Here is a 24840-nt window from a genome sequence, read left to right as displayed (position 1 = left end):
GAGAATTTGAGCAAACGTGCAACCATAGTTAAAAGCACACATGAAAACAATGTGGAGATTACGGCCAGTTACGAGTCACGAAAAGGAAAAATCTAAGCAAAAACTCTACTGGTTAATCGAATGGAGTAATATTTTCCTTTTCCTCAAGTCATGACAACAGAAGCCAGCATGAGCACAATGCGCTGACAGCATGGTGGCCTCGGCAGCTGCTGCCTACCCTTGTCCTGGGTCTCCTCGCGCTGGTCGAAGCTGCGGGCCCGCGGCTCGTCGGGGCTCGAGGGGCGAGCCCCCGAGTGCGGGAGGCTGCGCTGAGACTGCTTCGTCAGCTCCTCCGTGAGTCGTGACGCCAGGTCGTCCCGGCATATCGTCGGCACGGCTCTGTCAAACACCACCCAGACACACATGCTGCCACCACTCAGTATGGCAGTAGACGCTGCTAGCTTTCTCAGTCATCGTGCCAACAACAATGTGAAAGTCCACTCTCTCTCCACTCTGAAAACCCAAAAAATTGTGATTCTAATTTAACAGCATGCTCAATCAATTTCAATTTTATTATTTACTTTAAAATCACAAGCGTTGTACTTGCAGTTATGCTACGAATGAAAAAGGAGGTACAGTACATTTACAATTAATTTTTTTTCTTGTTCATATCAACCTGCTTATGGAGTCAGGATTGACGCAGTGCAGTTCTGGAAAAAGAAAGTAAGCTGCCTTGTCAAAAAACTAAAAAAGAAATAACAAATATGACATGGCAAGATGAACTACATCAACTAAAGAAAAAGTTGACTACCTGGCATACTCCACAAACCATTTTCTAATAATAATGTACACTTTTTTTTCTAAATATTTCACTTTTTAAGTTACCTTCAGAAACCCTACTATTTTTATTGCTGTAAGCTTAAGATTCAGTTCTATTAATTTGATTGTTTTAAGTCACAATTTCTACAAATATAACATTTTTTTAAATTGTGAAATAAGTATTTTATTGTTTTGGCCAAACAGCACTTGGTCTATTTAAATAATGGTAATGTAACTAACATAGCCACACTCCAGGACTGACTGCTTCTTGGCTTCTGGGTTCAGACCACAGCAATGAAAATGATATGCCTGATGTTTAGGCATGCCTTGTGGCAGTCATCCTCACCCTTGAGCATGGCTGCAACAAGGCATGCCTAAGCATTGGGCATATAATTTTCTTTGTTGTGACCTGAACCAAAAAGTCCAGAAGTACATACAGTATATTCCTGTTATAATGTTTTTCAAGGAGGCATAAGGAAAAAAAAAATCTTAAAAGCAGGAAAACGTAATAAGCAGGAAATATCAATTTAGCTCTGGTCAGTGTTTGAAATTTTTACCGGTGTACTCATCAAGCTATGTAAACAAATATACCATATTTACTCGCATATAGGTCACTGCAATTTTACCAGATTTGATGGGGAAAAAATGAAGTGCGACCTATATGTGAAGAAAAATTTTTTTTTTAATTTTTGAGGAATTTTTTTTGCAATACAGTAGAATCCCGCAGATGCGACCCCACTCTGATGCGTCCATTCCGTTTATACGACCGTTTTTTGAGAAACCGTGAAAAATTTGAGCAGAGAAAGTCGAAAATTTGAGTAAAATTGGCTGAAAAACAAGTCTGTTACACTTTGTTGCGGCAGTGTCTAGCCGAGCTCGGCGCTTCCACTATCGCACGAAAAACCGTCTCAGCTGTCATGTTATCTTACCCGCCCGCATGAAAAGCCACTGTGGTAGCTTCTGCGAGAGCATAAGAAACTCATCCGGCCAGGCTGGCGGTAGCGGCGGCTTGACGTCATACGTGACGTGACGCTTACCTCTCCCATCCCCTGCTAATTCTTCAAGGCTCATCCCTCCCAGAGCCACAAACCATGTAAAAACACCCACCCTCCCCCCCCCCCTTTTCCAACTAACATTTCAACACATTCCCTCCCTTATTTCAACCTTCTGCGTAAGAAAATTTCAGCATTCTCCCCCCATCCCACACCGCGTGCGACAAAAGACAGGTTGTATAGTCCATTCTCGGTAAAATAAATATTTTTATGGGCTTAAACGACTGTTCTTCGCCGTTAATAAATACTTTATAAGTTTAAATTATTATGATACAATTTGTTTATTAGTCACACAGCAGTTTTTGCTGAAAAATCACTAATACCTCGAATTTTATTGAATAAAAAAATTTAGCAGGGCCGTAAATATATTTATTTTACTGCTTAGTTACTTTTCCATCTGCATTCGAACGTGTTTTTTTTCTTCTTTTGTTTCACGCTGTGAAGGGTCATGGAAAAGATAATTGCTTGAGCTGTCAAAATAAACATCACTGACGGCAAGGGCGGGAGCGCATCCTGTCGGTCTGTCGCTGTGATTATCTACTCCAAAAACATGTCACAGCATTTCAGGATAGCATTGTTCTTATATCTTTCGTTTATAGCCGAATGTTTTCTACCTGATCCACAGAAGTTCCTTCGCCACGTTTTGAATGAAAATAACAACCAGCCGGCTAGCATAGCCGAACTCGCGTGACGTGAATTCACTTAGCCTGAGTATTTATCGGAACCCATAACGAAAACCGCTGTAGATATAAAAAATCATAACAGGCCTTTTTTATTCGTAATTAAATTTACTATAACTTTTATTCTGTGCATTTTTTCAATACAAAGCACTGTTTTCGAGTTATAGTCTACAATTAAGACATTTTAAGAAGTCAGGACTTGACTTCAATTTTCTATATTCGGTTATTACGAGTACTTATTGTTACAACAATTTATCATGCCATTATCAGCTCTAGTAGTAGCAGAGTTTTATAGTACCCGTTAACTCTTTTCTGCACGGCACGCCAGCCGTTCGCGTCATTAAATTACCGGTGCGACCTATATGGGGGGAATCTTAAATACCAAATTCAAGACCTCAAATTATGGGTGCAACCTATATGCGATGGCGACCTATATGCAAGTAAATACGGTAATGTTAAAACCACTGATAGGTACACTTGATGCTTGAAGTTGCTTAACCAAGCCAACAAATTTTTCAATTTCGTCGTGCTTCCAGCTTCTATTTTATTTGTCTTAAAGTCACACTGTCACATTTCTGTAAAAGTCTCTCACAATTCATGACAATGACATTTAAAGCGGGAATGCCTATTTTTCGCCACTTGAAAATGGGTAAGTTTAGAATTCCTACCTACGAATTAAAAAAATTAAACTCTTTATTAGCAATAGAAAACACTTTTTGTTTAGCCATTATGGAATAGTTGGCAACTAAAATATTGTATGACTGCGTAAATAAAACTGAAAAAACACTAGAATGGCAAGAAAAATGTATTTGTTTTTTTTTTTCCAAGACAAGGGTGCCAACATACACATAACTACAAACGTAAAGTACCTTCAATATATCAAATACAGAGAGCGTTAGTCAGCACTTACACCTTGTTTTTGTATACAATCCTATTTTAACAATCTACATCTATGGTCTAACAGTAATTGTAAACAAAAACATCGGTAAAATAAACATTTTAAATGTTAAACTTCACAGGTGGGATAAGCATTGGAATAATTGGTTTTTTAAAACATTTTTTTTTGCATTGATTGAATGTTAGAAATCAAACACAAGCAGGAAATGCACTATTAGGAAATGTTATATGAAAGAACTAAATACATTGCACTTATGGGGAAAATGTTGGAACTTAAAAAATATGACATTATAAGCAGGAAAACATTATGAGAAGGAACAATATAACAGGGTTCTACTGTAGTTAGTAACATTGCCACAATCTAAAATGAGAATTGAGAATACGGCAGCTTATCTTCTAACCCCCCCCCCCGGAATTCAAAAATTCCGTTTCCTCACTTGATAGGTATTGGTTCAGAACTTTGAATGCCTGCTAAAGCCTTGAAGTCATCAGTCTTCTTCTCCAGAGTTGGTGAGGCATCGTCCACTGGCAGCGGCGAAACCTGCAGATGTCAACCACAAACTTCAAATTGACAACAAATGTGAACAAGCTTCATTGAAAAAGTTGTGGAGTCCATTTTAAATGACAGGGGAAAGAAATTATGCTCTGCAAAAACTCCCCAGTATCTTGCCATACTGCAGATGTAGTGTTAAGCCATTTTATATTATTTTTAAATGTATTTTTAAGAAGCCTTAAGCCTATAATTAAATTAAATAAAATTTGATGCCAGTTGCGAATGGGTTTTCTGTTGCAAAGTGCCCGCCCATCTAGATCATACTAGCAACCTGTTCAACAAGGTGACTCAGTGTGCTATTGTTAAAATTTTTGATTATTCTTTGTGCATAAAACATATTGAAGGACAATGAATGCATGGTGCAAACAAAATTGTTAACATTTTAAATTTATAATATTTAATTAAAGTTTATTTTACAATTTTAATAATCTTCACTCAAAAAACTTGTCAACAGATTAAGAATTCATATTCATGGACCTGAGGTGCAGATGATGGATAAGAGTGACTTGCATCATGTGTCTGGCACACTAATCATTACATTTTACAAATTTATTGAAATTTTAATATGTAACTTAAAAACAAACAAAATTCTCTAGTTATACTCACTTTTGTTTAGTGTAGTTTTGTGCTGCGTCGCTTCGAAATGAGAAAAAGTGTAAAAATTGAAGTTTGTTATTCAAAGAATTTACGCAATTGATATTCATTTGTTGTAGCACTTAACAAGCCATTACTTGCTGTTTGATTACGACTAAAGGCAGTTGGATTTCTTCACAGGAAATATTTGCTATAGTGTGCGAAACAGTTTCTAATGTGATTATTTTGCGCTTTTGTTTAGCAGGAATAAGAAGTTTGGCAGAGTACCACCAGCTTATATCTATCGCTGGCCTTCATTCTCTAGCAACACAAACTTGTTTCTACTCATTTTTATGCAGCGCAGTTTGTTATTCAGCCAGTGTTTGGGACTTTTTTGATTATAGTGGGGATTTTTATTACAAAAATTGTATCACGCATGGTCCTCCGGAATTTGTGTGATTTGAATATGACTTTGACCAATATTTTTGGACCTCCAGGCCGGATATATCACCTCTAATGTGCAAAGTTGCACTCAAATAGTTTTTTTCCATCTTGTCACCTGTGTTCAAGTGTTTTGAATAGTTCACGCAATTTTTCAGTTTCTGTATGGCGAGAAAGTAGTGGGGAAAAAAACTTTTGAATACTTTTTGCCATGTTTAAAATGTCACTTATTGTTTATGTTTTTGATGATGAAGTCACATTAAAAAATCAAAAAAAGTTATTTACATTGCAAACATTACAATCTCAACAGTGAATGTTGGTATACAGCAAACTCACAAAGTATGCTACGTCAAATATTTGTAAGCAAACCATTATTCGTTAAATAAAAGTGTTAGTATTCGAAGTCTAATTGAATATGTATAGTTTAAAAATGCAAATATTTGCAGACCTAGTAAAAAACTAAAAATGAGCTAAAAATCAATTACAAAAATGTATATTGCATTAAAAGTGCATAAAGGATGCAAGTTAAAATTATAATTTATAGCAAGAAGAATCCTCTGAACTCGTACCGACTGTGCTGGAGTCGCAAATGCTTTGTCATCATCCAAGGCATCTTCCTCATCTATCCGGCTGGACGGCACAGTCTTCTCATCTGCCAGCGATGAAGTCTCCTCTCCCGTACTCGACTCCATCTGCAAGAAAAAGCAAGGTTATGCCACCACCATCCCACAGCACAGTATGACAGAAGAGTAAAAATATCCTTGATAAATAAGCAAGTTTATAAATCTTTAAATCTAAGACAAAGTTTGTAGAACTAACTGGCATCATATTCAACACTAAGGAGAACTTCTTTTCATGTTTCTTTAAATTAACCAATGTAATAACAGGCTTTCACAAACATTGTATTCATTGCCTAACTTGGCTGCCAGTATGATAGAATAAATTAATTTTCATTTTCCACCTAATTCGTAACTTTTTCAGAGTCCAGAACACACTTGCACACACATGTAGGCATAAAGATAATTGTTTGGGAATGTGTATCTATAATGGTTATGGACAGACATTACCAGCAGAGAGGGTCATGACAGCAGTAGGGAGTGAAACTGGTTGTGAAGGGCAGCGGGCAAGAGAGGTGGCTACCGGTCATGAACGAGACAACGTAAGACTCGCCAGAGAACAGATTGGATCGAGTCTTTTCATGTGACAGTGCATGCAGAGGTGTGTTAGTAAATCTTATAGAGAATAATGTTTTTCCTTTATTTATCAGTCCTGAATTATTGTAATATAACAACAATAATTTAGATGATTGTAAATTGTATGTAAGAGACATGCATGTAAGGCAACATTCCTATAGCAAATGCAGTGAAACACAAAATGGTAAAAGATGAAACATAAAACACCTGCAAAAAGGTGAGGTCATCAAAAACTTGACAAGGCACGAAACAGACCACACAAATACACATCACCTATGCCCTATTGATACTACAAGGGTCAGATCAGTGCACACAGCCAAGTATCACTCTGGTCTATATGCCTGCATCCTAGTTATTCCCTGTCATGATCTTACCGCAGTCTTCTGTCATAAATATGGCAGGCACCCGCCATTTCCTAGGATTAGATACTGTCACTTTTCGGAGGATCACATGCACTCCCAACACGGTGTCCAAAACTCTCGGAGTTCAATGAAACGAGACATAAGTTTTACTGAGCACTTGTGCTCAACCTACACACACTTGCTCATAGAACCATTGTTACTACCACTTCTGCTCCTGAAACACTCCACCAAAACGTCGGGAATAAATTATTCACACTCATAAATTCCCTATGCAACGCACACGCACTCAAATACGTCACAAATACTAGTAACAGCGGACCCTGCTCACTGAAGAAACCACCTACCACCATCTTAAGCTTGGGAACTGAAAATGCAGGTAGCTGATGGAGAAGTGAGAGTCGACTCTATACTGTAGTGTTTCTTATCATGCATGAACTGCAAACAAATGAATCCAATAATATTAAAATTAAATAGACCAGAGACTACACATTTATGAAATTTTACATATTATTGAAGTGAAACTTCTTCGCTGAGCATTTTCTTTTGAGCGTTATGAAATTTACGATTACATGAGGGGAATAGTTAGGTACGTGATGGGGGACCGGGAGAGAAGAGGAATAGTTATGTACGAGGTGGGGGAACCGGTAGAGGAAAAGACAGCAGGGAAGAAGTAGAAATGATGCAGCATACTTACACAATTGAATGCTCGCATACTTGCACATATACATACTTTCACACTTGCATACTTGTGCAATAGCACATCTTAGCGCTCGCATACTTGCATATATTTGTTTTGATCTGTGACTTAAGCCAAACAGAAATATGTTTCCTATACCTAATGATATAAGTTTCACTTCTGTCACACGTGGACTCCAGGCAAACATTTTTTCTAATGAACACAACATCCAAATTCCAAATAAAACAATTAATCCAAACCAAACCAAAACCAGGCAATTAACTCACCGTCTTGGAAGTGACAGACTCATTTCTACTGTGAGGTCGGAAGCCAGGACCCCTAGGCAAATCCTTCTGGACACAGCAGTTCACACCTGGACTGAAGTGCAGCTCAACATGAAACCTGTGAACAAAAATAATGCACTGACTATCTCAGTATCCCTCAAGGCAATTATCTTCAAGCTGGTGAGGACATAATAATGTACTGACATCGTCCCGGGCTGCGCCCTTCTGAGCCCGATGTGCCACCACCTCTCCCCTTTCACGCTGCGAGCCCCCTCCTTCCACCACCACCCTGCACGACCACCCGCTGAAGTGTGTGTGTGTGTGTGTGTGTGCGTGTGTCAGCCCGCGCCCGCCAATGTGACGTCAGTGCTCCGCTCCCGAGAGTTGCTGAGCGAGGACGAACGGTCAGTGAGTCGCGAGCCCTGCGAGAGGAAGGAGCTTCATGCACCTGTCATCGTATTTCGGAGGTTTTGAGTGATACAGGGGGAAACGGGACTCGCCACGGCCCTGAGAACAGAGTAGCCGGGTCCACATGCCCTTTATATATGTGGTTGCGCCCTAAACTTCGACGAACATTTCAACCCCCGTTGCGGTAGCAGTACATTGGCATTACATACGTTAAAGTGATTCTTATAATAAAGAACTAATGATAATTTCTCCAGAAGGTGGCATATTAATAGTAAATAATTGAATTATTGTTGATACAAACAGTTACAGTCAGTAACAAACGTATGTAATTCCATCCAGTGAGAAATTATGAATATATACCACTGCATTGCATTTGTCCATCACAGAGAAACCATGACTGCCAAAAATATTTACACACCACAGTCTTTATGCATAACTAAAATAATCTGGTGTATATTAGTTGTGTTTTTAATTTTAATGGATATTTCATTTATTTATAGTGTGTGTGTGGAGAAAATTTTATTTGCGTTGAATCATTAGGATGTTGAAACTCCCACCAAGGTGGTGTGGAGTCCTTGCGCTAGTGATAAAACCACATGGTGGTACGACTGGGCTGAGAAACGCATTGGTGCCTCATTTCGGACCCAGTAGGTATTAATGTGATTAATCAAGCTTTATCCCTTACTACATTAGAACAAAATAAGTATACGGAAACTTTTAAGAGTCTGATTTGCTTAATTTTTATGCTATCTTTATGACCAAACCAAATTCATAAAAATAAAAACAATAACATAAAAATAACGTTTTTAAGAACATAAGTGGCCTAAAAATAAAACCATACAATCTTGTCTCTATACATCATATTTTTTTAACGTAAGTTAGCCTGATCGGTGATCGCCTACTAATAGTGTTAAAGGGACGTAGTCGTCACCAACAAAGTGGCAGAGATACCAAGGGACAGAGACCACACCTCTCCTCCGAGCTGGGGTCCTTGGTGGGGTCTTCGTACAGCATGATGACCACCTGCGACATGTAGTTCAGCTCCGACACTTTGCTCACGTACTCCATGGCTCGACGCCACTGCTCGTCATTCATTATCTGTGAACAACACAGGTCTTTTATCATGTTCTAGGCCTACTTACATTTGATCTGGAACAAAGTTTTCTGCAGTGGGGATTTAGTTTCCTAGGCAATGTGAACATAAAAGTACTGGGAATGGTATTTATTCTTCTTTAATAACTTGGGAATCGAATTTTCTGTAATTTGCAGCAACAAAGTTTTAGAGCACACACACACGTGCGCTGAGAATTGTACTTGTGTGATCGTCACTGCAAACTTTAATTTGCATTATTAAAACTTTTTTTTAAGGTGTGAATTTATATTTAAAGCGTAAAACATGAACTCTTACAAAATAAAATTATACCATTATTTGAATCCTGAAATGTGTTCAAATCTTCAAATAATATTAAAAATTTTAAATACTTCCTTGCAGCTATATGTAACATTGGGCAGCGTCTGCTTGCTTTGTTTCCCACAATTCATCCCCTCTCCTAGTGAATCATGTGACACCGTGACATCAGAGAGGGTACCTCTTGTCTTCCATTGCTATAGTTGGTGAATGAAGGTCCATCCCAACCTGTTAGCAAGAGAACATTGCGACGGGAACTGCATGCGATGAACATTTGGAGTCGGTCAGCTCTCAAGAGGCCTTTGCTCACACAGACACACAAAGCTGCACATCTTCAGTGGGCTAGATATCATCTAACGTGAACAGTAGCTGACTTGCGAAACGCAATGTAGTCTGATGAATTACATTTTTGCCTGTATTCCAATGACACCCGAGTGCACCAAAGGCCAAATGAAGCATTTCATCCTGGATGTGTGCAAGGTCAGGTTCAAGCCGGAGGTGGGTCTGTGATGTTTTGGAGGTGTTTTTCGTATCATGGATTGGGCCCGCTCACTAGGGTGACCACTAACATGAACCAGCATGTTTATTTAAACATTCTGGATGATCAGGTTTTGCCTTTCAGTTAACTCTGCATGATGAGTATGCAACTGATACTCCCAAATTTTCAAGATGATTACAGCAAAGTTCACTGGACTGGACACATATGTGACTGTTTTTATGAACACTACCCCACCCTATTATATCTCGATTGGTTTGCAAAATCACCTGACTTGAATCCCACTGAAAATCTGTAGGAGGCATGTTGAAACAGTGGGTAAAACGCAGACATCAACATCCCCACAATTTGGCGGAATTGTGGGTTAAAATTCTCAGCTAGTGGCTAACCTAGATGCAACGTACCTGCACAACCTTGTGGACTTACTTCCTAACCAAATCCAGGCGGTTATAAAGTCCAGAGGCATAGTAATACCTAATACAGTATTAAATTATGCTTGTAATGATAAAACCAGAGGTGAATAATTTTCTTTTTCTGGTGAGCTTACTTTTGTGAGCAGTTCTACTTTTATATTTTATATAAAAATTAAAGTAATAACCGGAACCTATATGGCAACTTGGCATAACATCATAGTTAGAATTAAATTCATTGCAATTTAAATATGGTCCCAGTTTATTTTACCCAGCCATTCATTTCTGACCAGAAAGATTTTGTTTACCATCGAACCGTACTGCTACCTTGTTCTCATAGGTTGAAAGTTGAATCCATGCTTCCACCGGAGGACCACGCAAGTAATTGCGACTGATATAAGTCCATGGAATTGTCCATACACACGTCACCGCACCAGTCCTACATCCCACAACACGTATCGTGTGCACGGCACACCCATTGTTCCCGGTAATCTTCAACCCGACCACCGAAGTTACTCCAAAGTTCCGCACATAACTAACTCTCTGAAAACACAAACCGAACAGTCAGGAAATGGCGCCTAGTAACGGTATTCTTCCACAGTCAGTGTCACCAACAACTCAAAGTTAAATTACCTCCTAACATCATTTATAGACTATTTTAGGGGTCGTCCATTAATCACGTGATTTTTTTTTAGCAATTTTTTAACCCCCCCTCCCTCCTAGTGATTTGTGGTGAGGTCTTAGACTACCCCCCCCCCAATAATAAATCACGTGTATTTTTTTGGTACAAAATATTTTTAAAAATTTCAGAATATTATCTTTAAATATAGGTATAATCTAATTTAATTCTGGAAAATTAAGCACAGTGATAAAAATGTCCAGACACACATTAAGGTTGCAGGTTTATTCTCACTGGCATAAAAAATAATAAAGGAAAGGCTTATAAGTAGAAATCGCGCGAAAAAAAAAAAAAAATACACGTGATATCACTCTACACCCCCCCCCCCCCCCCCCCTCACGTGATTAATGGACGATCCCTGGTCGGGACTCACGTCCAACAGGCCCCCGTAGCGCAGCACGGTGAGCAGGGAGTGCACGTGGCTCTCGCTGGTGAAGTAGAGGCGCGTGCGCACGTGCCGGCCCGGGCTGGACACGCCGTGAGAGTAGCGCGGGTTCAGCCTGTTCACCGTCTCCTCCCCCGACTCCTCTATGTTGCGCTGCAGGTCCGCGCGGATCTTCTTCAGCAGCGGGGTGCAGGTGCCCTGGCTGATCAGGAGCTTCTCCTCCACCGTCAGCCCGTACTCCTGAACACCACCGCGCCGGGTTAGACACTTGTAGTCACCATACTCCTGAACACCACCGCGCCAGGTACATACTCCTGAACACCACCGCGCCCAGGTGAGACACTTCTAGTCACCACAGTGCCTATATCTGTGAAAAGCAAATACAGTAGAATCCCGCCGATGCGACCCCCCTCTGATACGTCCATTCCGTTTATACGACCGTTTTTTGAGAAACTGTGAAAAATTTGAGCAGAGAAAGTCAAAAATTTGAGTAAAATCGGCTGAAAAACAAGTCTGTTACACTTTGTTGGGCGCTATGTGTTCACGTTTATCTTGGCGAGCGCTGTACTGTAAGCAGGCAGGCATACAAAAGACGGATAAAAATAGATACCACCCCTCTAGACTGTCCATGCTACCTGATAGCATCTAAGCGCGCGTCTTTTGCGGTCCCGGTCCCAGTGCCTTTGTCTTGCGATTGGATAATGTGATCTTGCCAGCTGCATCTCAGGTGTCTCTGGCCACACAAAGCTGTGTTCACTGTGTTAACGACGTCGCCAGATATTTGGTTCTCGGCTATTTTTCTATAACAACGCTGACTTCGCACATGCGCAGATAAACAAAAAAAATGCGTGGAATTATGCTATACACCTCGGACTTGCATACCCCGAACAATGGGTTCCGATAAATACTCGCGCTAAGTGAATTCACGTCACGCGAGTTCGGCTATGCTAGCGGGCTGGTGGTTATTTTTGTTCAAAACGTGGCGAAGGAACTTGTGTGGATCAGGTAGAAAACATTCGGCTATAAACGAAAGATATAAGAACAATGCTATCCTGAAATTCTGTGACATGTTTTTGGAGTGGATAATCACAGCGACAGACCGGGATGCGCTCCCGCCCTTGCAGTCAGCGATGTTTATTTTGACAGCTCAAGCAATTATCTTTTCCACGTCCCTTCACAGCGTAAAAACAAAAGAGAGAAAAAAACATGTTGGAATGTTGATGCACGCGGTGTGGGAAGGGAGGAGGATGCTGACAGTTTCTCACGCAGAAGGTTGAAATAAGGGAGGGAATGTGTTGAAATGTTAGTCGGAAAAGGGGGGTGGGGTGGGATTTACATGGTTTGTGGCTCTGGGAGGGATTAACCTTTAAGAATTAGCAGGGGATGGAGAGGTAAGCGTCACGTCACGTATGACGTCAAGCCGCCGTTACCGCCAGCCTGGCCGGACGAGTTTCTTACGCTCTCGTAGAAGCTACCACAGTGGCTTTTCGTGCGGGTGGGTAAGAAAACATGACAGCTGAGACGGCTTTTCGTGAGATAGTGGATGCGCCGAGCTCGGCTAGACACTGCCCGAGCAGCATTCACGTGTATGTATCCGACGATGCGGCGACACCCCGAATTCTCTATTGCGACCATTCCGTTTATAAGTCCGTTTTTCCGGAAACCGTGAGGGGTCGCATTAGCGGGATTCTACTGTACTGCAGAGGAGAAATTGTACACTAAAATTAAAAACCACGAACTTGAAATTTTTCATAAGTAAATAACATTGTTTCCTATGGTACTGTTAGTAACGTACTTATAATTAAATACGTGTTATATCACGTATGTAAAGTTACTGATGTCTATGTTAATTTTTTTTTCCCACATATTAACACAAAACAAAAATTTACCATCACTAACTCGTTTATATATATAGGTCGGGACTAGATTTTATGGTGAAAACGAAAAGAGATCAAACCAAAATACATAACTCGGAAATTGATGTGTAAATGCAATGGGTAACACCAAAATGATAGTCAATTTGTGACATAAAAAAGAATTTTAACATAATACTTGTAATAATAAAAATCAAACATTTAATGAATGTATCAATTTAATTATATTATATAGTTAGTAACAAAAATTCAAATGTGATTTTTAAGTATTAATGAAGTTCTCCAACTGGATAATTGACAATGCATCTCTTCTGTATGTAGAGCCAAATGTAATGTTTTATTATTGTTTGTTTACTTTATCATTTACAATTAATAGGTGTATTAGTTACATTTTGTAGAAATTTTAAGGCATATTTTGAGTAGAAAGACTGTATGAAACTTTCGAGAACATTCTAGAAGGTTCTGAAAGAAAGGAAGACACAGGCGCGACACTTTGTCGTCAGCAAGTTATTTTTCACGTCTCAATGTGCTATTACACAGCAATAAACTGGAACTTTCGCTAGGCGCAGTCTCGACAGCCAAGCAGGGTGAGCCACTGAGGTGGTGTGATGTGTCTCGAGACTTTTAGAGAGAAACATTCTGTATTGTGATTGGTCAGTTGGCACACAGGGTTGCCTACCTTTGTTTTGTCTATGTAAAGGGAAAGTAACTGCATGGCTCAGTCAATAGTCTGTCGTCAGTTGTTGTCATTGAGTTGTCGCGACAGCTCGCTCGTAATGAAATTAAAGAGGTAACATTATTTTTAAAGTGTTTTAATTGTAATTATTATTCTTGGTTGTGTTGCTGGGCCAACCTCGCGTGTAACAACCTCTTTCACCCTCCCAGGTGACCACTAAAGCATTTTCTGCTTTCTGAATGACAAACTAAACTACAGTCATAAAACACAATTCATTTTTCTTAACTGTGACTTGATGTTTCAAAAGAGGCTGTGTAAATAATTCTAATAATGAAAATGGCATCAAAAAAGTCTATAAATATGGAAAAAAATGTACTAATTTAAATATCTTTCAAGTGCTATGTACTTGAATAGCGCTTTCCACTCCATACTAACTTTATCATAAACTCATAATCAAAAAGGTTGGGATCGCATTATATTCAAAGCCATATTATTTTCGGGTAAATATGGTAAATTAGGGATGGGATGAATCCACATTTTGGTCGAATCCGAATCCTTGTTCGAATCCTCAGTGTTTTGTCATCGAATCACGAATCCCAGTCCCACACTAAACTTCACCACATGTTATTAAAAAATATCACACATTTATTTTTAAAAATTACATAGGCCTATGTATTCTCTGTTAAATTAATCCTTCCTATGTTTTCAATGAAATATGTTTGTATAACAGACACCAATTAAAAAAAGTTACATTTTTTCCTGCAATGTTATATTATTGAAGGTTGGAAATGATTGAGTAGTTATGCTAATTGACAAAATGCAGCGTAGTTTATCTTATGTTTGTGCTATTTCCGTTACCTTAATAATATAGTTTAGGTATACAATTTTCAATCACTAAAACTCTTAAAAACCCACCTCGAATTCTACTAATCCTCGAATCCATAGGATTCGGTACATTCGACAAATCCAAGATTCGAAAATCCCATCTCAAATGGTAATCAAATCAAAATTGGTACAATGCCCACAGAGAGACAGAGCCCACCATGAATGGAGTCTGCCAACTTAACCAATGCCCACCGAGGGATGATGTCTGCCAACCCTGGAGAAAGCAGAGAACCCCACCTGCGGGATGACGATGTCAGCCAGGTTCTTGGCATTGAGATACAACTCCTCGGCCTGCTCAAACTGCAACGTGTGCTGGTTGTGCTGCAGGTCGTACTTGATGCAGTCGTAGATGTCCGGAATCTTCGAGATGTCGAACGTCTTGTTCTTTGTACAGAAGTCCTTCTCTATCTTGCCCCACCGCCGCCCCATCAGCTCCCAAGACTCCCCATGGTACAGAACAGCATCTACAATGAGAACAGCGTGATGAAAAACAGTGAATCTTCAGTCACTTAAGTCATATCATCTTATGTATTCTTTACTGTATTTTTGCAGCACATTTTTATTTTTATAGTTAAAAAGTTTGATATGTATTTAACTAGGGATGGGCGGTGGAATCTTTGAATACCACCCAATCTCTAGTATTGGAAAGATTCAGGATTCAAGGAAAAATATTCTAAGAAAAATATTGGAGTAGAAGCAGTAAATTAAAAAAAAATTAAAAACAAGTTACTACGTATTTAAGTTTACTAGGCTTATTTATGTTTATCTTTGTGCTTATTCTATTACTGTTCCTCAAAATATTGTATATTTAAAATATGTGTATTAAGTAAATAAAATTACAATACATATCATTGGCACGAAACACAGCTGTTTCTGCGAATTCATTGACACCATTTTTGAACATGTCATGCGGAAGGTCGAAACAGATCTTTAACACAGGAAAAAAGTTTTAATAAATATTACAATATATTTTGAATGTAGATTTTTCTACTAAAGCACCCATTCATCTTATTTTTGAACGTCACAAATGTGATAAGTTGCTCTTTGTGCTGTGTGTATGACCAAAGGTATACATCTTGTATCTTCTTATCTTTGATTATTTAAGATGACTTTATACCTGGTTTTATGAGACTTTTCTTTTAGTTCTTGACATGATACAAAAATTTAGTATTTCAATCTGAGAAAAACTTTGTTTCCCAGTAAACATTCAAACAAATGTGAAAAATAATACGGTATTAAACTCTCTTCTAAATCATTTACACTTAAAGTTTTAGAAATTTTAAAGGTTAGGCTGAAAAATAATTGTTAATGGTATGTGAAGACGAGTTTACTTTAGAAGTTATTACAAAATCTAGAAATGTACACATTGTGAAAGTTCTGCCCTATTTATGCCAAATGATTAAGAGTTGGTGTACAGCTTTATTTCGTTCATACCAAGCCTTATTGATTCAACAGTGTGTTATCTTAGTATTCCGGTTGAATTTATGAAAGTTATAAAGATGACCTTATGTATAAATTTTTTGAGATGGTTTCTAAAACTAGAAATTGTTTTTATGAAATAAAAATAATTGGTAATTCTGAAGAAAAGCGTTGTAGTATTTGTGAGGACACTTTAAAAAGGTTTTTTCTAGGGGTGTGCGGGATCCCAACGCTTCGGGAAAAAAAGTCGGGAAAATAGGCTTCCCGAAATGCCGGGCGGGAATTTTATTACTCCCGAATTTTTCTGGAAATTGTTTAAAAATTTACAAATGTTTACTAATCATGTGAAAATGTTTTCTATCAATTCAAACTGTTTTTACAACAATATCTTTTATGGATTCGTACATTTTTGAAGATTTTCTGTATTATTTAAACGCAAAACATGTTTTATGCCGATCGTAGCGACAGCTGTGGTGTGCAGTGAATTATAATCGTTTACACATATCTAATTGGTATATAAAAAACGTACATGGAGTACCTTAAATATTGTATGCGTTCATAAATATATTTCTTCAAGGGTACAAATTTGCAAGATACGTGAATAGTCATTTATATAACGTTATTGTCGTCACCATCAAATACTTAACCTAAAACCACTGTGTGTCCTTAGACACAAACAAAACACATGCGCAATCCAACCTTTTCACCAAAGATATAAGAAATACTAGACTTGCGTTACATAACGAAGCGTAACCGTTCTCATTACTTGATAGCAGTGGCGATGTAGAGAACTGTATTGGCACTTTAAAAAATATGAAATCACGTAGTTTTACACCACTGCTCACGAGTATCTAAACATCTATGATTTTGCTTTGGGAGAAAAAAATAGTTGTTTACTGTTCAGTTTGGCGGGCTTTGTCGGCTGACGTTACGTTATTAAGGCTTGTGCAAAGTATCTATTCCTATTTTCGATGCCGTTGTATATTAAAAAAAACTAGCAGCCTACAAATAATGGATGTCGCAACCGATCAGCTTGTTACTTGTAAACCTAAAAGTGTTTGGAAATATTTTGAACGTCTGACAGACAGTAAATCCCTGGCAAAGTGTGTCTCGTGTGAAAGATTTTTGAGATGCGAGCATGGTAGCACGTCTGGATTACTAAAACATCTCAATAAACATCCCTCTATAAAAAAAGAATTTGAGGATGCTAAAAAAAATGAATTTGCCGCTAAAAAAAAAAAGGCAAGTGAAGCAGACAAAAGAAATAGCAGCAAAAAAAAAACAACTAACTTTGCAAGAAACGTTTAAATGGCCATGTTCTCATATTAGAAATAAAAATTTGCTTTTTTTTTTTAATTTTCCCGATCCCGTCCCGTTTCCCGCGGGAATAATTTATTTTTCCCGAAAATTTCCCGCAGTACAAAAACCTATTCCCGCACACCCCTAGTTTTTTCTTAATTTCTTGGCATGCTTTTCAATCATTCTGTAAGAGGGCATTGTGATACTTCAAGTATCAAATGATTAATTTAGGTATAAATATAATAATATGTACAGTGATACTGTGAAATGGGTTGGTTGGTAATGTTGATACAGGCTAGTAACATTTAAAATACTGTAATATCATTAGGAATTACCTATTTAAAATGTAACTAAGTAACAACCTCACCAGTGCTATGAAGAAGAACTTGATGTTAGTTAACATTTTTTTATTTGTTGTACATAATTTAATTTCTGATCCTTGAGAATTAAATTCAGATTCAAAACACTACGAGATTCGGATTCCAGATTCAAATTCGAGAAAATTGGGATTTGATCCATCTTTATATTTAACCAATCGGTGACAGCTGTATGGAGAAACAAACAGCATATAGGAAAATGCTATTTATATATAGTTGTTGCACTAAGCTATTTATAACTATACTTTAGGGGACAAGAGAAGACTGAAAATAAAAAACACTAATGAAGAAAGATATGAGGGAGAGAATAAGGTATCTGCATCAGAAAAGGAACTAACATTTCAGAACTACATATTTAACTCACTATTTTATTAACTGGAAGGTTACTACCTATTTCAGTAACCAAACGGTTCATAAACATACAACAGGGGGAAAATTAAAATAATATTAAGAGGAAGAATAACTTGTTAGCTAAGAAATTCATAACAGAACATGTCACTAAACATGTAAAGAAAAAAATGCAGACCGCATAAACACAAGCGGACTAGTTGGTAGCCAGACGACTTTATATTCCCTCCTAATGCAAATGGAACAGTCCTAGTTACAACCTTACATTAATTGTATGTTTCCAGCAAAGAATGTATACAATACCCTTTGTCTTGGGATCATCCTTCTTTATCTTCACGATGGTCATCAGCTTTTGTATGAGCTCATGCACGCGCTCGCAACACTTCACTGGGTTCTTCACGCTTTTCAGGGCAGAGGTGATGCTGATGGCATTGCAGGGGTTGATCTTCCGGTATTCTTCCTCCGTGAAGTCCCGATCCTGCTGCATAAGCTCGTGCAGGCGTGCCTTTGCCCTGGAAACCAAAACCATTTGTGCAGGGAGAATTCCATGCCCGATCAATCAGGGGTTTCCACTCCACCCCACCAACTCACTGTATCTTCATGTTTGGAATATTGGCTCTAGTTTGGAATTTAAAGCCCTTCAAAGTTTCCCTCTGTATGGTGGAATTTTTTTTAATCCGCAACCAAAGTCAAGTGACACATCTTGCTTCAAATTGCATTTGTAATAACAGTTATTAATGTAGAATTGTGAAATTCACCATACTTATTCAGAATTTTACATAAATTTCAAATATCACTTGTATTCCATTAACGCATAACATATAATTTAAGACTAAATCTGACAAACAATAAGTCATGGAGAATTAAATGTCTACATAATAAGATTTCACTGAACACAACAATTTAAAACAACTTAATCTGTATTTCTTTTGGTGCCTGTACAACGAAGGACCAATGGCTGGCTTAAAACTGTTTGGAATAGAATGTCTCGTGTACACGTCACCATCCGGCAAGTCTGTGAACAAGCTGCACAGATTCCCTTGTCACTGTGCCATGTGCATTGTTAATATTAGTGCTAAATCTTACCCTCTTTTTTTACATGCACGGGAGAAAAGTTACGTAGACACTCTTTTAAAAAAAACTATCCTTAGATAACCATTATGCATGCACGCAAGAATTATTCACATGTGTAATCAGTGCAGCTCTTGGATAAAAGTGTGTATATATAGGCTTTTCAAGAAGTACCAACCCCACCCATTCATAAGTTGTGATGCAGAAACGTTCGCAGTAATGGGGCTGGCATCCATTAACCAAGTTAAAGGCAACAAAACATAGTGTCAGTTATAGCAAGTGTCCATTAATCGAGGACTTACCGTATTAACCTATAACTTTTTTTTTCCTTTATTAAATATATTAGGCATTACTTTCTCCTTGGTATTTCCATTAAAGCTAAATATTAACACCCGATCATTCGGCATGGCTGTGGTCCCGAAAGTGCCAGAATGTGTTATTTGCCGCGCGATACCCACATGTTCTGGTACTTGCTGGACTCGCAGTCGTTGTCGAGCAGGCCGTTGGTGTTGGCGCTCTTCACCATCTGCACGAGGATGGGGGTCAGCTCCCCCTCCAGGGCCAGCAGGCCCTTGGCGAAGGCAGCGGCCGTCATCTGCACGCGGCCCTCGTCCGACGCGTAGATCTTGAGGTCGTGCCGGAAGGTGGAGTGCAGCCGCAGCAGCCCCAGGCCCTGGGTGCCCGCGTATTCCCCTGCGCACGACCACCGTCGCCGTTGACACCGGCCCCGCCGTCGCCCTCGGCAACACTACTCCAAGGGTTAGGTTCAGACGGCCGCATGCAGTGCTGCACTCTGGCTCCACACTACTTCCAGTTGGCCGACGGAGCACTCATGTCATTTACTGCCCTATTATTCATACGTTACATGAGAACAGGGAAGTAATAGTTACTGTTTGAAATGCAGTGTTTCTGCAAATGTATGAACACACAAAAAGTGGTAGCCCTGCGCATTAATACTCGGTGAACACAAATAGTAGTTGAAGACTTGGCTTCCTCCCAAAACAGTGTCTCTCAAGATGGTTGTCTCTTGCGAGTTTGGGTTTCGGTGGCCTCGTCCTGGTTCTATGGATTTGTTATGAAATTATAGTGTCTTGAAACAATTACGTAAAGAATTTACCTGTGTTTATGACACTGAGATAAACTATGCTTAGTAAAAACAAAAAGCCTACCAAGGACAATTGTTATTTTCTCCACAAATCTAATGCAACTAAATTTCTATGAAAGCTCGAACCCTTTCATGATGAAAGTAAAAAAAAGTAATAATAATAAGTATTAACTGCATTCACGAAAGTGGATGAGTGCTTCCATCTGACTGAAAATATTGTAGAGCAGAATCAGCAAGAAGTAACTAAAAGACCCAAATTTACAGCTCTAGAAATACTTATACCTGTTAGTACAAACTGTTAAACCAACATGCTTTTTATTACTACAGAGCACACTACTTATTAACGTGGAGTAAAGTTACTACAATGCCAAGCAGCAAATTGCAAGATTCCCCAATTTCCTGAATGTGAATCAGTACTAATACAGGGTGGCCACTGTATGGGCAAAATCAAAATCCAGATTTTCTACCCAGGACAACAGTTTTCTAAGAAATTACATAAATAAAAATCTATGTAACTTAGCTAATGATGTTGGTCACATCAGAGCTGAAACCAAAGTAACCAATTAATATACAATATCAACCATTTATTATAATATAACATAGAAAGTATTCCTGTAAGATTATATATTACTTCTGTGATAAAAGTGTATTTCATTAACATAAATTAGTAGCTATTGTGCAGTATGTTGTTTTAAACTATGACAGTAGCAAACAACAGAAAACTTTACGAAAAGACAGAACTGATATAGTAAATAATATAGCAAGCCATAAGGGCACAACTAAAATTACTTTAGCATTGTAAACAGCTTAAATATTAAATATTATTATTATTAACATACACAAATAAAATTCTCACCAGTATTTTTGTTAGTTGAGCACTATAAAAACATGTTCCTAGCTACAAATTCTTCATAGAGAACCTTTCAATCACAGCAATGTGCACATTATGAATTTTGAGCTGTAAAAGTACTTCCCTACTTGTCCATCCAATTTTCACTATTCACTACAAATCACTTTAATATTGGCTGTAGAACAAATGTATCTAAAAACTAATTGTAGTGGTAAAATCTTAATAAACATAAGTATGCTCTTTTCTTATAGTAGGTAGGTAGCTCTTAAAAAACTTACTAAGACACTTAACTAAAAAAGAATTATGGCACCATCCGCTAGTCTAGTTTCTTCCAAGTTCAGCATTATTTTTTGGTTTTATTCTGCAATAGAGCCTTCCAGTCTTGCACGTGACAAATCGAAGTACAGTAGAACCCTGTTATAATGTTCCTGCATATAATGTTTTCCTGCTTATAATATCATATTTTTAAAGTCCCAATATTTCCCCCATAAGGACAATGTATTTATTTCCTGCTTATAATGTTCATAAATAGTGTAATTTCCTGCTTATAATGTTTGCTTTCTCATTCATTAAATGGGGGAAAAATGTTTTAAAACCAAATTATTCCAACACTTACGATAAAAATTTTTCTTTATATATGTTTACAATCACTGCCATACAATACAATAGTTTGTTAAAATACAATTTTATGCAATATACTGAAGGTACACAATGTTCATAGTTACGTGTCAGTTGGCATCCTTAGTCAACTCTTCTCTTCCTTGCCATTCCAGTGGGTATTCAGATGCACGTACATAGTCCTACAATATTTAAGTTGCCAACCATTGAGCGAGGGCATAACTATAAGTGTTTTATTTTGCTTACAAATATATATATTTTTTTTCATTCATACGTAGGAATCCCAAAATTAAACATTTTCAGGTGGCGAAGGAGTAGACATTCTCACTCTTAATGTTGTCATCACAAATCGTGAGACAATTTTACAAAAAATGTGGCAGTGTATCTTTAAAGACAAACAAAATTTAACCAGGGAACAAGACCAAGTTGAAAATTTGTTGGCTTGTTTCAGAAAATTCATGTATCAAGTATACTATCTTTGGTTTTAACATTAAAGTTGTTTACATAGCTTTGTGAGTCCATTGGTACAAAGCTCGAACATTGTTAAGTGCTAAATTTAGATTTCCTGCTTATAACGTTTTCCTGCTTATAATGTTTTTTTCTTGTGCTCCCTTGAAAAACATTATAACAGGGTTCTACTGTAATAGTTTTCAATTGTGGCTTTTTTTATTATTACCTCCATGCCAGTTGAAATCTTCAGGTGTAAAAGTAAAAAAAAAACCCACCCACGAGAGAAAAAAAAAAGAAATCGAGTATTGACTTCCTCCCCCTAAGGATAATCGGCAGCAACCCACAGTATTACCTTAACACATGTCGCATTCCTCACATCCGCTGCGGAGATTCGCAGATTAACAGCACCCAAAAATGGTATAAGTGATGCAGACTGTAGGCACAGAGTGTTTTTTTTTTTTTTTTTTTTTTTAAATAAGCTGTGAAAGCACTCAAAAAATGGCATACAGCACTCAAAAACTGGCATAAGTGACACAATTCGTAGGCACGGCAAGCAGTTTTTCCACTAAGCTCTTTTGAAATTGCTAGACAAACACATAATTCCAGATGACTTTCAAAAATTCACGGGTTTCCCTGGCACCAAAACAATTCCCAGATAATTCAAGTTTTCCAGATTCTACCAGTTGGGTGACCACCCTGTAATACATCACCAAACCAGAAAATATATTAGATACATCTAAGTTTACTAAATGACATACACACAAACAAAAAGCTAAGGAACTAGTACAGAATGGCCTGTTGTCTTCTCTTATAAAAATTTTTTCCACAGCATAAACCTAAGATATTCTTTTACATGTAGTCAATAAAGAAACTCAAAAGATAGAGTATTAAGACATAAATACTAGAAACAAAACTGTTCAGAAATAGTTTAAAAAAATGTATTTTTAAAACAATATTTGGTATGTGTTTCTTTGTGAACTTTATGTCGAACATAGGCTACAAAATTAAAACCAAATCTTAAGTCATTTATTCACATCATCTCAATTTCCAAATATATGTTCTAATATTTACGAGAATAAAAAAGCTGCATATCTCACACTAATTTCTAGTTGATTTTAACAAAATGTACTTCAATGTGGAGAAATGTTAACTTTTGTTGTTATCATGTTCCATTATTATACTTGATTTAATTTCTGTTGTCCAAAAATCCAGAGGCAAAGACCAGAGACCAAAGAGCTTAAATTTTACTCATGATTAATAAATTTCAAAGCTATATTTCTAGACACTCCTTTATAATGCATGGATCAACTTGCTTTACCACAATGCTTTGCAAAGTGAAAATCAGAATTTAGGCCCTTCTCAGTTGCTAAAGAATTGGAATCCAACTCAACTGTCAGAGAAAACTGTTTCATAGTTATTATTTTAAATAACTGTAAATCAATAGTTATTTGAAAGATTATAAATATCAAACCAATGCAACCATGCAGCATCACAGATATAATTACTATAAAAATAATAAATCACCATTTGAAACATACTAAAACAGTTATTTGAAAAATACCAACTGGTAAGTACTTAAAAATATTTATTTACATTAATTTTCATGTTGGTTTGTAATATTAGTAGCATATTTTATAGTGCAAGCCATTCACCAAACACGTACGTATCAAGTCAATAACTTGACTGAACGTTGGTATTTACTTTTACAATTTTCCACAAAACCAGACATTTTCTTAATTATTTAATACTATAATTACTACTAAGCTAAACAGTTTTCAAAAATGACCAAATAATCACACTAAATCTAAACTGCACCAGAATGAAATGAATAATGGAGAATTTGGACATGCATGCTGCATAATGCAACAAGCCACAATGGCATAGCTCACACAGAAAACAAAACAAAAAAAAACTGAATACAGTACACTAAATAAATTCACACTACACAATCACAGCATGTCCTTAGTCCAAATGCAGGGTACCTATGAACTATGGATTCTCTCTTAATGTATCTTTGAAAGACCTATTATCAGTCAAAAAATTAATTTACATAACGTTCAGACAATCTGACACACAGAGGTTCTGCCACTCCCACACCCAACAAAAAAAATTTTGAGCAAGGTTTTCAGTACTTGCCAGAGATGTGTAACACCTGACCTCAGTAACAAGCAAATTCATAATTTCTCATGTTGAAAATACATTTATAATTCAAAATGCGAACACAAAATTTAAATTAGAATTCTTTAAAATAATGCTGAGTGTGATCAGTATACACAAATTGTGTTTTCAACCACATTTCTTGATGCAAATCCCATGTAGTTTCTGCACCCGCCGCTAGAATTCGCTGCCAGGACAGCTACGTCTACTATTGAATCATTCTATTAGCAGATCAAAATTATTAACTATACAATGAAACTGCGAAAAAATACTTGATAAAATATTAAACCCAGCTTTGCACCTGATTTTCGACAAGAAATTTTATTAAAATACTGCCCATCTTGTTAAAATTCATTAAACAGTTATAACTATAAAGTTTTCCTTTGGCTTTGTGAACTTTGGCTTACATCATCCAC

At 37.5% G+C, this 24840-nt stretch overlaps 1 protein-coding gene across 17 annotated transcripts in view; it reads right to left on the bottom strand.

Annotated features, from left to right (window-relative positions):
* LOC134533079 (inositol hexakisphosphate and diphosphoinositol-pentakisphosphate kinase 2) overlaps window positions 1-24840 on the bottom strand; it is a 98410-nt gene that overhangs the window by 23363 nt on the left and 50207 nt on the right. For all 17 annotated transcript variants that reach the window (XM_063370303.1, XM_063370299.1, XM_063370310.1 and 14 more), the window contains 9 exons: window positions 19703-19937; window positions 18477-18685; window positions 14968-15194; window positions 11284-11535; window positions 8888-9015; window positions 7513-7627; window positions 5564-5686; window positions 3865-3968; window positions 218-378 (listed from right to left, as the gene is read on the bottom strand). In XM_063370303.1, coding sequence (XP_063226373.1) covers window positions 218-378; window positions 3865-3968; window positions 5564-5686; window positions 7513-7627; window positions 8888-9015; window positions 11284-11535; window positions 14968-15194; window positions 18477-18685; window positions 19703-19937 — 1554 coding nt within the window. The remainder of the gene's footprint in view (window positions 1-217; window positions 379-3864; window positions 3969-5563; window positions 5687-7512; window positions 7628-8887; window positions 9016-11283; window positions 11536-14967; window positions 15195-18476; window positions 18686-19702; window positions 19938-24840) is intronic.

Source organism: Bacillus rossius, chromosome 6 (genome assembly GCF_032445375.1).
Source record: "Bacillus rossius redtenbacheri isolate Brsri chromosome 6, Brsri_v3, whole genome shotgun sequence".
NCBI lineage: Eukaryota > Metazoa > Arthropoda > Insecta > Phasmatodea > Bacillidae > Bacillus > Bacillus rossius.
This window is presented reverse-complemented; position numbering and strand designations above follow the sequence as displayed.